Below are 13,156 nucleotides of genomic sequence, written 5' to 3' on the forward strand. Positions count from 1 at the left end.
GGCAGGACAATTGCTTGAACCTGGGAGGCAGAGGTTGCAGTGAGCTGAGATTGCACCGCTGCACTCCAGCCTGGCTGACAGAGCCAGACTCTGTCTCAAACAACAACAGCAACAACAACAAATAGTACCTGAACAATCTGTTCTGGGCCCTCTTTTCTTCTCATTTTACACACTCTTCCTAGGTGACCTGTCTATACCCCTAATTTGAGTTGCCAACTGTTGTGCCAATGAATCCTGAAACAATAATTCCAGGACTCGGCACAGAGGAGGATTCACTATCTGTTGAATAACAAAGTGAATGAGGCTGGGTATGGTGGCCTTTAATCCCAACACTTTGGGAGGCAGAGGTGGGAGGTTCGCTTGATTCCAGGAGTTCCAGACGAGCCTGTGCGACATAGTGAGACCCTGGTCTCTACAAAAAATACAAAAATGAGCCGGGCATGGTGGCTCATGCCTGTGGTCCCAGCTACTTGGGAGGCTGAGATGGGACCTGAACCCTGGAGGTCGAGGCTGCTTGTGAGCCAGATGCCACTGCACTCTAGCCTGGGTGACACGGTGAGACCCTGTCAAAAAATTAAATAAATAAATAAATAAATAAATAAATAAATAAAAAGATGAAACCTGTAACTTCAGTCAAAGCCTAGATGCTGAGACTCATTCTTTTCTCTTGTCCTGTTCCCAGCCTGCTCCTCTCCCTCCTCCATTTCCTGTCCTGGGTGTCACTGATCAGGTGCCAGATCTGAGCGCCTGCCTTGCATTTCCTCTCTCCCTAACCCCAGACCCTATTAATCTCTTGCTAGCCTGTCCACTTCTCTAGCTCAGGCCTCCATTCCTCACTGTGACTGCTGCCTCTAGAATAGATTGCTGCCTATTCTAAATGATCTTCCTGCCTCTAATCCTGCTCCTTCCCCAACCATCTCCATGCAGCTCCGTGTGCAATTTCTTTCTTTCTTTTTTTTTCTTTTGAGACAGAGTCTACCTCTGTCGCCCAGGCTGGAGTGCAATGGCACGATCTCGGCTCACTGCAACCTCGGTCTCCCAGGTTCAAATGATTCTCCTGCCTCAGCCTCACAAGTAGGCGGGATTAAAGACACCCACCACCATGCCTAGCTATTGTGTGTGTGTGTGTGTGTGTGCGCGCAATTTTAGTAGAGACAGGGTTTCACCATGTTGGCCAGGCTGGTCTTGAACTCCTGACCTCAAGTGATCTGCCTGCCTCGGCCTCCCAAAGTGCTGGGATTGCAAGTGTGAGTCACCGCACCCAGCCTCCACGTGCAATTTCACAAAGAAATTTTGGTCCCACCACTTGCTTGTTTAAGATTGTTCAAAGGCCCCAAGAGCTCTTTTTTTTTTTTTTTTTTTTGAGACAGAGTCTAGCTCTGTCACCCAGGCTGGAATGCAGTGGCACGATCTTGGCTCACTGCAACCTCCACCTCCCGGGTTCAAGCGATTCTCCTACCTCAGCCTTCCAAGTAGCTGGGATTACAGCCTCCCACCACCATACCCAGCTAATTTTTGTATTTTCAGTAGAGATGGGGTTTCACCATATTGACCAGGCTGGTCTTGAACTCCTGACCTCGTGATCGCCCATCTCAGCTTCCCAAAGTGTTGGGATTACAAGCATGAGCCACCGCACCTGGCCCCAAGAGCTCTTCCTGGCCTGCCCCACTCCTACCTCCCCAACCTCATCTCTCACGAGCTCCCTCTTCACTCTTCATTTCTCCCATGCTGAGTATCTCTCAGCTGTCTGGCCCTCGGCCCTTTGCACAGGATGGTCCTGCTGTCTGAATGCTCTTCTTTTCCCTCGTTGCCTGGCTCCCTCCTACTCACTCCTCAGGTCATTTCCTCTGGAGCTCTGTCCCTGCCCTGCCCTTCCTCAGTTCCCGTGCCACCCGATGCTACGGAACTTACACACTGCATTGCAATTACATATTTACATAAGTGTTTTGCTCACTAGCCTGTAGGTTCTATGTGGGTAGGACTAGAGACTATTTCTATCCTGTTCATCTTTTTGTATTCTCATACGTAAATATAACTCATCACCTCCTGACATTTGAGCCCTTCTGCTGATTCAAGTAAACAGTACTTCACACAGAGCTGTGTACACAGTAGATGCTCAATGTGTTGAGTGGAAGAATCAGTGACTCTTCCCCAGGGAGAATGGCATCAGTTCTAACATGGATGGCTGGGCTGTCCCATGTGGTTTGAGCAGTTTTAGATTTACACCAGGAGGGAGTGCTGTCCGCCATAACCTCTGGGTACTTATGGTCCTCCCTCTCTAGAAGAACTGTCCCCACATTAAGTATAGACATGAGGAATGGAGCCTGCATTATTCAAATAGGGCTTCCTTCTTTATTATCTGAGTGGCCTCCACGGAAGTCATGATAGGGGCAAGCATTGTCAAACTAAAAAAAATTCACTGGGGCCTAAAACATCACCAGCCCAGGTCCAGGACAGAGAGGTGGGGCAGACAAGGCTCAGCCCTGTGCACAGCAGAGCACACAGGAAGTTTCAGTGAACTGAGCCCAGTGGCTGTGGCAGTATGATGGTGACATCACAGGGCTGGCAGCTAAGGCTGTATCAATAGGGATGTAATGGAACAAGGGACAGGATACCCCTGATAGACACTGATCGATAGAGCCAGAATTTGTCTCAAAAAAAAAAAAAAAAAAAGTTGAATTTGGCAGGGTGTGGTGGCTCACATCTGGAATCCTAGCACTTTGGGAAACCAAGGTGGGTGGATTGCTTGAGCCCAGGAGTTTTGAGACCAGCCTGGGAAACATTGTGAGACTCTCTCTTAAAAAAGAAAGAAGCTGAATTAAATCCACTCTTCTTTGGCTCCACTGGGCAAAATTACAGCCAAAAGTGTTACAGGAAATTGCATAAATAAGAGCTTTTTAAAAAGGATTTGTTTATCATATTAATAACAAGGTAAAAAATTTTAAAAAAATAAAGCTGCCTTACTATTTTATTATTTTTTGAGACAGGGTTTCACTTCTGTCACCCAGGCTGGAGTGCAGTGGTGTGATTTTGGTTCACTGCAACCTCCGCCTTCTGGGCTCAAGTGATTTTCCTGCCTTAGCCTCCTGAGTAGCTGGGACTACAGGTGCACACCCTGCGACTGGCTAATTTTTCTATTTTTTGTAGATACGGGGTTACGCCATGTTGCCCAGGCTGGTCTTGAACTCGTGAGCTCAAGCAATCCACCTGTGTCGGCCTCCCAAAATGTTGGGATTTATAGGAGTGAGCCACTGCGCCTGGCCTGCGTTACTATTTTTGAGATTTAAAAATTTCTGTTTCTTTTTTTTTTTTTTTTTTTTTAAGACAGAGTCTAGCTCTGTCCTAGGCTGGAGTGCAGTGGTGGGATCTTGGCTCACTACAATCTCCGCCTCCCAGGTTCAAGCTATTCTCCTGCCTCAGCCTCCTGAGTAGCTGGGATTACAGGCATGTGCCACCACGCCCTACTAATTTTTGCATTTTTAGTAGAGACGGGGTTTTACCATGTTGACCAGGCTGGCCTCGAACTCCTGACCTCGTGATCCGCCTGCCTCAGCCTCCTAAAGTGCTGGGATTACAGGCATAAGCCACCACGCCCAGCCAAATTTCTGTTTTTAAAAGATGGAATACATTGCCTTATAAGAAGTGGGGTCCCCATCACCAAGGTATCCAACAAGTTAGGTAGGCATGTTACAGAGGGCGTTTCAGCATCAGCCGAGGGACTAGATGTGATCTGGTTTCTTCCAGCCCAGGGTGCCTGCCTTTCACTGCATATTAGAAGTTTCCACAAATGTCTGGAGATACCAACTTTGTTAACTCCAGATTGGTAGTTCTGATTTTTGGGAGTCCAGACCCTCTTATACTGATTTGTATAATCTGCTGCCATTTTAGCCCTCTGTGCCTCAAAATGAAACAATTCTGGTGAGATTGGAAGGGAGATGGGAATTAATATAATTAATATAATGTGAAAGAGAAATACAGCTGGGAATAACTGACTTACACAGATCACAAAACAGATAGGAGGCAAACCAGGACTTGATTCTGTTCTCCAGACCTGAGCTCCCAAGTCCTCCTTTTAATCACATCACTCTTGTGTCCAAACACCGGACCGTGAGGGGAGTGAAGCACCTGACTGCCATTCTCAGTCCAGAGGTTTTCACAACTCATTTGTTTCATGTTAGAGGTTGAATCGTGTCCCCCTAAAATTCGTATGTTGAAGTCCTAACCCCCAGTACCTCAGAATGTGACTGTATTCAGAAACAGGCTCGTTACAGACGTAGTTAAGATGAGGTCATTAGGGTGGGCCCTAATCCCAGACGACTGGTATCCTTAGGAAAAGGGCAGTCAGGCAGCATGCAGTGGCTCATGCCAGCAATCCCAGTGACTCAGGAGGCTGAGGTGGGAAGATCACCCGAGCCCAGGAGTTCGCAGTTACAGTGAGCTATGACCACGCCACTGTACTACAGACTGGGTGACAGACAGAGACTTTGTCTCAAAAAAAAAAAAAAGAAAAGAAAAGAAAAAGATAAAGGAAAAGGAAAAGGGGTTGGGTGCGGTGGCTCACACCTGTAATCCCAGCACTTAGGGAGGCTGAGGCAGGTGGATCACCTGAGGTCAGGAGTTCGAGACCAGCCTGGCCAATATGGTGAAACCCCCTCTCTACTAAAAATATAAAAATTAGTTGGTTGTGGTGGTACAAACCTGTAATCCCAGCTACTTGAGAGGCTGAGACAGGAGAATCACTTGAACCCAGGAGGCAGAGGTTGCAGTGAGCTGAGATCACGCCATTGCACTCCAGCCTGGGCCATAAGAGCGAGACTCTACCTCAAAAAAAAGGGCAGTTTGGACATAGACACACACATACACAGGGAAAACTCCATGTGAAGGGACACCGGAAAAGATGGCCATCCCCAGCCAAGGAGAAAGGCCTGGAGCAGCCTCAGAAGGAACCCATCCTGCTGACACCTAGATCTTGGACTTCTAGGTACCAGAACTGTGAGACAATCAATTTCTGTTGTTTAAGCCACTCAGTGTGTGGTACTTTGTCATAGTGGCCCCTGGAAATGAATACATTTGGTCATTGAGGAAACATTCACTGAGTGCCAGCGTACTGGGCCCAGCAAGAGGAATCAGACACACGGCCCAGAGTGCTATCTGGCAGGGGAGACAGGACAGGGAGCAGAGCAGCCACTGCCAGGGCCAGAACAAGTCATCAAGGCTATCCAATGAGAAATCCAGGGAAGGAAGCCTCCTGCCTGCCAGGCTCTCGGGGGCTAATGCCTTTGCTCTGGTTCTTAAACACTGGGATGGATTTTGCTGGTACAGGTAAGGAAAGAGACAGAGGAGGTAGCTTGAACAAAGTCAAAGTGCGACAATGTGCAGATGGCCAGCTAGGACATGTGGGGACAGTGTGAAAAGAAGGCTGAAAGGTGGATTGAGAGCAGGCTGGTGGGGAAACAATGCCAGGAGTGCTCTGCAGGCCCTGGGAAGTCACAGAAAGTTCTGAGCTAGGAGCTGCTGAGAGCACCAGCTGTGTGGTTACTTGAGCAACGGTGGAGGACAAGCTGGGGGTGGTGGGCCAGCACTGAGGGCTCTCAGGTGGTCAGTAATGCAGACCCAGGAGAAACTGTGAGTGGGAACTTGGATTTCCTCAGCTTCGTTTCTTTCGTCTTCCACTTACTGAAAACACCTGCGTTGTGGAGCGCTCTAGGTTTCAGAAATTCCCATCCACTGAGACAAGCTTTGCCTAAATGGAGTGGTCCTAGCAGTCCCATTAGTTGCCTCACCCCCAGTCTTTCCCAAGAGTAGCACAAGGCAGGCAGGGAAATAAGTCACCCTTGATCTGCACTCTGGGACCTTGCAAGTGACCCTGAGCCTCAGTTCCCTTGTCTGAAAGATGGGGTCAGATCCTCACACTGCCTCCTTTGAACAAGACAATGAATGTAAAAGAGCTTGTAAACTACAGTGAGCCATGGGTGCATCAGGGGCCATCATTCCCTTTGTCAGAAGCAGGGCTCAGGCAGGTCAGTGGCTGGTCAGGCCTGAGCTTGGCAGGTTGGTTGTAGGTAGGATCTGGACAGGTAGCTGTGTGGGGAACTAGGTGGCTACAGAAGCAGGAAACAATGGCCCCATGTTCCAGCAGGAAGGGAGCCTAAGGGCAGATCAGGCCCTGACCCAGTCACTGGAATGGAATAAGCCAGGGCTGGATGGGAATTCTCATTCTTGGGGCTGGCAGGGCCCTTCACCCACTGTCAGACTCCCCAGAGCCAGGTCACTCACTCTGCTGGCTTCTGACCCACACATTGCTACTGTAACTCCCAGGTGCAGCTGGTCTAGCATCGGCTATGCAGAACCACTTCTAGGGATTTCTCGTGTGCTCAGGCCCTGGCCGGATGCACACTAGTGCAGTCTATCACCGACAGAGGCCCATGGCATAGGCTGTCGCCAGCTCTTCTTAAGTTACTCCTCATGGCTGTCCGGCCCTGTCTAGCTTATTGACTCAGAGAGTAGGCAGGGCTCTCACAATTTATAAACGAGAAAACTGAGTTCCAAGAAGCAAAGGGTCTTTGGCAAGTTCTCTAAGATGGTGCATGACAAGGCTGCCTCCCACAGTGTGAAATTATCATAAGAGTTGCAGTTGTAAGTATTATTCATTTTTTATTTTTGAGATGGAATTTAACTCTTGCTGCCCAGGCTGGAGTGCAATGACGCAATCTCAGCTCACTGCAACCTCTGTCTCCTGGGTTCAAACGATTCTCCTGCCTCAGCCTCCCAGGTAGCTGGGATTACAGGCGCCCACCACCACGCCTGGCTAATTTTTTGTATTTTTAGTAGAGATGGGGTTTCACCCTGTTGGCCAGGCTGGTCTCGAACTCCTGACCTCAGGTGATCCACCCACCTCGGCCTCCAAAAGTGCTGGGATCACAGGCGCGAGGCGCTGTGCCCGGCCAGTTGTCAGTATTTACAGTGCTCAGTGTTTGCCTGTGTCCCTAAGCATTTTATGGTTCCAACCCTGGAAACTGTAGCTCTGTTCTCACCCTGTCCCAAACCTTTGGAACCAATGAGTCCTGTTAGCTAGTGTCTACTTTGCTCCCTACTTTGGACTAAGGGAGAACTAGGCCCACTGATGTTCTCATCATAACTGAGCCAGGAGCAAGGGCCCTAGGGAGGGACATATGGTGACACACAGCAGCTTTGGGTTTGGGTAGAGCTGGGTTTGGATCCCAGTCCAGCCACCATTACTAGCTACATGACATTGGGTAGGGCACTTCACCTCTAAATCCTTCAGTTTCCACATCCATAAAAGGGGATTATAGGTTATTTTTCAGGGAAGTTGAGGACTAAATTCCTCTCAATAAATGACCATCGATGGCAGATATATGTGCTAACCTGCATCTGTAATGCTACTAGATGACTGACTAGTCTGACCAACTTATGTATATACCTATGGCAGTTTCTGGAAGACACCTCCTTCACTGAAGTCAGTGCAGCTCTCATCTGGCCCCCTGCTACTGGTCTATCCTTTTCAATTCCATCAGCCTGAACACAGCTCTGACATTTTCTACTAGCCCAAACCCTTACCTACTCCTTAAGAGGGTAACTGGGAGTAAGAGCATGAAAAACTATTAGCATCCTTGTTGCTGGTTAGACTCACAGTGAACCACATGCAGATTTGTACAGTTGAAACAACCTGCAGGCTCACTTAGCTTGGGCCTCAGTTTCAGTTGAGGAACTGGAGGTTCACAGAGGGGAAGTGACAGAGGGGGAGTAAATACCATTCAGTGGCCAGGTTGGGGCTATAGATCTCTAGATTCTCAGTTTGAGGCCTCCCTCACCATACCTCCACTATTCCTCTGCCAGGGCTGGTGTTGGGGAGTGTTGTCTTAAACACAGACACCCCAAGGGTCGAGTCCCCTTAATTGGAAATAGATTAACTTTGGCCAGGTGCGGTGGCTCATGCCTGTAATCCCAGCACTTTGGGAGTTCAAGTCAGGAGGATCACCTGAGCCCAGGGGTTTGAAACCAGCCTGTGCAACATAGTGAGACCTCGTCTTTATCAAAAATATTTAGCCAGGCATGGTGGCACGTGCCTGTAGTTCCAGTTACTCGGCTGAGGTGAGAGGATTGTTTGTGCCCAGGTTGAGCATGCAGTGAACCATGACTGTGCCAGTGTATTCCAGCGTGGGCGACAGTCAGACCATCTCAACAAAAAGTAATAGAGTAAGAGTAGTATTTTCTCTGTATGCCCTCCCAACACCCCTGGGACAAGTTATAAAATACCCACTTGATCAGAGATTATCAAGCTGACCTAATTGGCTCTGAGAACTTTCACACTCACTGCAATCTTGGTGGTTTTCCTGCAGAGCAACTGTTTGGCTGGCTGAAGCTTAAGTCTACTAGTAACATGATTCCCTTTCCAAACTGTCAACACAGTGGTATCAACAGGCTCATTAAAATTGATGTCAGCACAACACAACAGAGCTGGAGAAAACTGGAAGGTCATAGCATAGTGTACAACCACTTTGTGCTTCCGTCTCACCTTTCTCTGGTGATGGGGTAGGTAGTGCAGCCCAAATAGGAATGCCAGGGAACAGGATGACTCAATTCTCCTGTACCTATCCTGGAGTATGTACCAGGAGTCCTGGTGGTGGTGATACAGGCACGGGGAGGGTGCAGTATCTTACACAAGGTAGTCTGCATTTCCACGCTAGCCAGTATCATTCTTCAGGCACTGGACTCCTCAAACAGGAGTGAACTAAATCAAGGTAAGAGCAGAGGTCGAAAACAAGACACCATGGGCCGGGCACAGTGGCTCACGCCTGTAATCCCAGCACTGTGGGAGGCCGAGGTGGGTGGATCACCTGAGGTCAGTCAAGACCAGCCTGACCAGTATGGTGAAACCTCGTCTCTACTAAAAATACAAAAATTAGTCAGGCGTGGTGGCAGGCGCCTGTAGTCCCAGCTACTTGGGAGGCTGAGACAGGAGAATTGCGTGAACCCGGGAGGCAGAAGTTGCAGCGAGCCGAGATTGTGCCACTGCACTCCAGCCTGGGCGACAGCGCAAGGCTCCATATCAAAAAAAAAAAAGAAAAAGAAAACAAGGCGCCATGGTTTTTAGGCTAGGTTCTTTCACTACTTCACAAAGACACCTTGGGCCAGTCCTGGATCATCTCTTGTGCCTGTTTCCTCATCTTTACAAACAATGGCTTCAACATTTCAAAGCATGGAATAATAGCTTCAAAAAGATGGCACACCAGTGTATCACACATGTAGGTGTGTATGTGAAATATACCTCCACCAACCTCGGAGCAGCTAGTCAGGACAAGTCATCTAGCCCATCATAGCTGCCACCCAGCTCGGACATTGTATAACTCATTTTACTGCAGAACTGGAAGCAAATCCTCTCAATGTTCTCCTTCAGATGGGAGACAACTCCAAAAATAGTCTGCTGTGTGACCTCATCACCAAACAGCTTGCTTCTCTGAGGACCATGTCAAAGGCATCTTCACCAGCCACATATAGATGAAATCAACATTTTACTATAATGCACAGAAGGGGTTTGACCTTCAAGGCCCTCTATAAGGGCCCAAATGACTAGTCCAGTATCATCATCTATTCACGTGTTATCAAATCTACTTGTATCTAACTATACTCAGCAGTTTCCTACCTCTAACCTCTGCTTACCAAGATACTCCCTTCTTTTTCTATTCCTATTTATAAACGCTATTCATACTTGCATGTGCAGCTCAAATACTTTCTTTTCTATGAAGCTTCCCTCCCTCAGGGTTGGGTGCTACCTCTCCAGCCTCTGAGCTACACTAAAACTTACCCAAACCTCTTGCTCCTAGGTCCTAGTAAATATTACTTGTGTTGATGTCTTTTCTTCCTGACTAGTTACTATGAGCACCAAAGGCTGGCTTGTCTCTTTAACCCAATTCCCTTCCCTTTTGCCTAGCCAATGAGCCCGGCATACCCTACAGGCTTGGTAGGTACTGGAAAGTTCTGTAAACTTTCTTTAAAAAAACTAACAAAACAAAACAAAAAACCAGGAAAAATAATCACTCACAGTTACTGTGTTTGACATTTGACAAATAAGCAAAACCTTAAGGACACACCTAGGCTACAGAAGAAACCATTTTACAATGTACTGAAGGTTTGCTAAAATGGCCTCATGGTTGGGGAAAATAAAGTTAATACCTGTAAAATCAAAAATCAAATTTTCTTGGATTTTCTTTGCAAAAAAGAAACTCCATTTTAAAGTCTATGGGAGATTTTGATTTTAAAGTACAGAATTTGGGGGCTCCATAGAGACTGTGACTTCTGTTAGTTATAAATTCAAATTAGATTCCAATTTTACATATTGCATTTACATGCATCAAAAACCTCACTCATTCCAGTAGCCGTAAGCTAAGATTTACTAAAACAATCCTTAAATTTTCCACTATAAAAAACTGTATTGATAATACAGTCATACATCTATTTTTGCTAAATGGTTAATCACTGAATACAGACAGAATATCCTTCTCCTTTCCCAAATCCTTTTAAGATCTGTAAGAATACAGAAAATTTCCATCTTCTGGAAAACCTGAGTTGACCTCAGGCAGTGCCTATCCATTGCTTGGTGAGGCTTTTCACATGTCATTCCCCCTTTTCACGCCTGTCTTGACAACAAACCATACTGTGTTCACCCATCAGTCAAACCCTACATGTTTCAGCCGAGTGCAAAGCCCATTTTCCTCTTCAGACCTTCCTGTCAACAAGGGTCACAGAACATCAGTGCTACAAGTGACTTCAGAAGCCATTTGGTCACACCCCCTCAATTTTACAGACTGGGAGGTGACCCAGAGTCAACACAAGGTCACACAGAAAATCAGTGGCAGAGTCAGAACTAGAATTCAGATCTCTTGGGATTCTGGTGAAGGCCTTCTGCTTTACACTATCTTCTTTCCCTTAATTCACATAATACTTGAAACCTAACATTATTTTACTGGTGTTCAGGGCACCAGAGCATTCCATTTTGAACATTATTTTTAAAAGTATGCTTCATTTACTCCTCTGTTATCAATGGAGGATTTGATCTAAATGCTCAAAGATCCTACAAATTTGTGCAATTGCCCTCAACAACTACTAATATAAAAATGCCAAATAAACCAGTTTTTTGGTGTGTTTTAACATGAGCTTACAATGAGAGTGTAATTTAAAAATGTAAGCATACAACTAGGCTTTACCAAAGAGTAACGTGTTTATTTCACTTAAATTCTTAAAAATACTTTTTTGGCAGTTGTCACATAAAATGTCCTAATGTAAAAAAAAAAAAAATAATTAAAAAGAAAAGCATGAAAAAACAGACCCAAAATGTTAAGATTTTATTTACAAAGCTTTTTTGTTGTACAGAAAGTAAAAATGCTGTTACAATCTCAGTGTAACTGGTAGCCACAGACGGTAGACTCACCAATCACAGCTATCCACGCTACAGCAAGAGTCTTACACAAAAACCTAACAACGCTTACAATTTTGTTGGGGTGAAGTCCACAAACTTGGTGGTAGATTACCAAGAGGGACTACATGGAAGGAAGTCGGAATGTCACAGGAACTATTCTTTGGCTCTTTGGGTGGGTGGGTGTCCTGGGGTTTGTATCACAGCTACCTTTTTTTTTTTTTTTTTTTTTAAACAGCTACCAAATCCATGAGCAGTCCAACCAATACTGAACAGTTCTGTTTCTGCAGGTCATCTGGGGTCTTAATCATCATCTCCTTCATCATCTGTTTCTCTCTTCCTCTTTTCACCTTTCCCGCCTTCTTCCTCCTCTGAACAGTAACAAAAATTGACTTTAGGACAGTGGCAAGGCATTTTGCTTAGATTATTGCCAATGGAGGCAGCAACAAAGTTTTTGACGGTTAGGAGATAAAACAATGTAAACTTGATCAGATTAACACAGGTGATTAATAGTGAGTATAAGTGGTGACCATAGAACCAAGAAAAGCAAAATGCACAGCAGCACCTCAACTCACACAGGAAAGTTAATCCAGTTTCCTCAATTTTAAGGTGTTTTCTTCCAGATGTTCCTTTTAACAAATCTAGCAGTTACTAAAATGCATATTAATAACCTGAGCTGGTCAGGCATGGTGGCTCATGCCTGTAATCCCAGCATTTTGGGAGGCCAAGGTGGGCGGATGTTCTGAGGTCAGGAGTTCCAGACCACCCTGGCCAATGTGGTGAAACCCCGTCTCTACTAAAAAAAAAAAAAAAAAAAAAAAAAAAAAAAAAAAAAAAAAAAAAAATTAGCCAGGCATGATGGCATGCACCTGTAATCCCAGCTACTCTGGAGGATGAGGCATGAGAATTGCTTGAATCCGGGAGGTGGAGGTTGCAGTGAGCTGAGACTGTGCCACTGCACTCCAGCCTGGGTGACAAGAGCAAAACTGTGTCTCCAAAAAAACAAAACAAAAACCCTCGCGCTATCTAGGATGTCTTCAAGCCATGCGTATTTTCAAGTGACCTCGGACAAGCTTAACCTCTTTAAGTCTTTTTCATCTGTAAAATGGGGACAATGGTACTGACTTTAAAATGTTATTCTGAGAATTAAATAACACAAAAAACACTTAGTATGGAACATCGTTAAGACTCAAATTGTAGCAAACTAGTATTAACTATAAAGGAACTTCTTAAGAGTATTATGTAGTCGAGACACAGAGACTTACATATAGACCAACTTTTTCAACTAATAAAATCCATGGTTATTTTAATGAAATTAACTATATGTTAAAATCGTATTTCAGACAGGTTTTTTTTTTTTTTGAGACAGAGTCTCACTCTATTGCCCAGGCTGGAGTGTAGTGGCACGATCTTTGCTCGGGACTACAGGCGCCCGCCACCATGCCCGGCTAATTTTTTTGTATTTTTAGTAGAGATGGGGTTTCACTGTGTTAGCCAGGATGGTCTCAATCTCCTGACCTCATGACCCGCCCGCCTCGGTCTCCCAATCATACAGGTTCTTAAAGGCAGTGACCAGGTCCTAACTAGGGTAATATCTAGTGTAAATGTAATTGAGAGCTTGACACAAAGTGGATGCTGAGAAAACATGAGCCAACAGCACAGTGAACACCTGATTCTCTGAGACACAACCATGAGACTTTTATTTATTTTTTGAGTCAAGGT

General features: G+C 45.9%; 1 protein-coding gene across 2 annotated transcripts in view; it reads right to left on the reverse strand.

Moving 5' to 3' along the window:
• Nucleotides 1-11,220: 11,220 nt before the first annotated feature.
• The window catches only part of ANP32B (acidic nuclear phosphoprotein 32 family member B), a 31,907-nt gene continuing 29,971 nt past the window's right edge, over nucleotides 11,221-13,156 (reverse strand). For both annotated transcript variants that reach the window (XM_025359848.1, XM_025359847.1), the window contains exon 7: nucleotides 11,221-11,805. In XM_025359848.1, coding sequence (XP_025215633.1) covers nucleotides 11,738-11,805 — 68 coding nt within the window. In that variant the 3' untranslated portion in view covers nucleotides 11,221-11,737. The remainder of the gene's footprint in view (nucleotides 11,806-13,156) is intronic.

Source organism: Theropithecus gelada, chromosome 15 (genome assembly GCF_003255815.1).
Source record: "Theropithecus gelada isolate Dixy chromosome 15, Tgel_1.0, whole genome shotgun sequence".
Classification (NCBI taxonomy): Eukaryota; Metazoa; Chordata; class Mammalia; order Primates; family Cercopithecidae; genus Theropithecus; species Theropithecus gelada.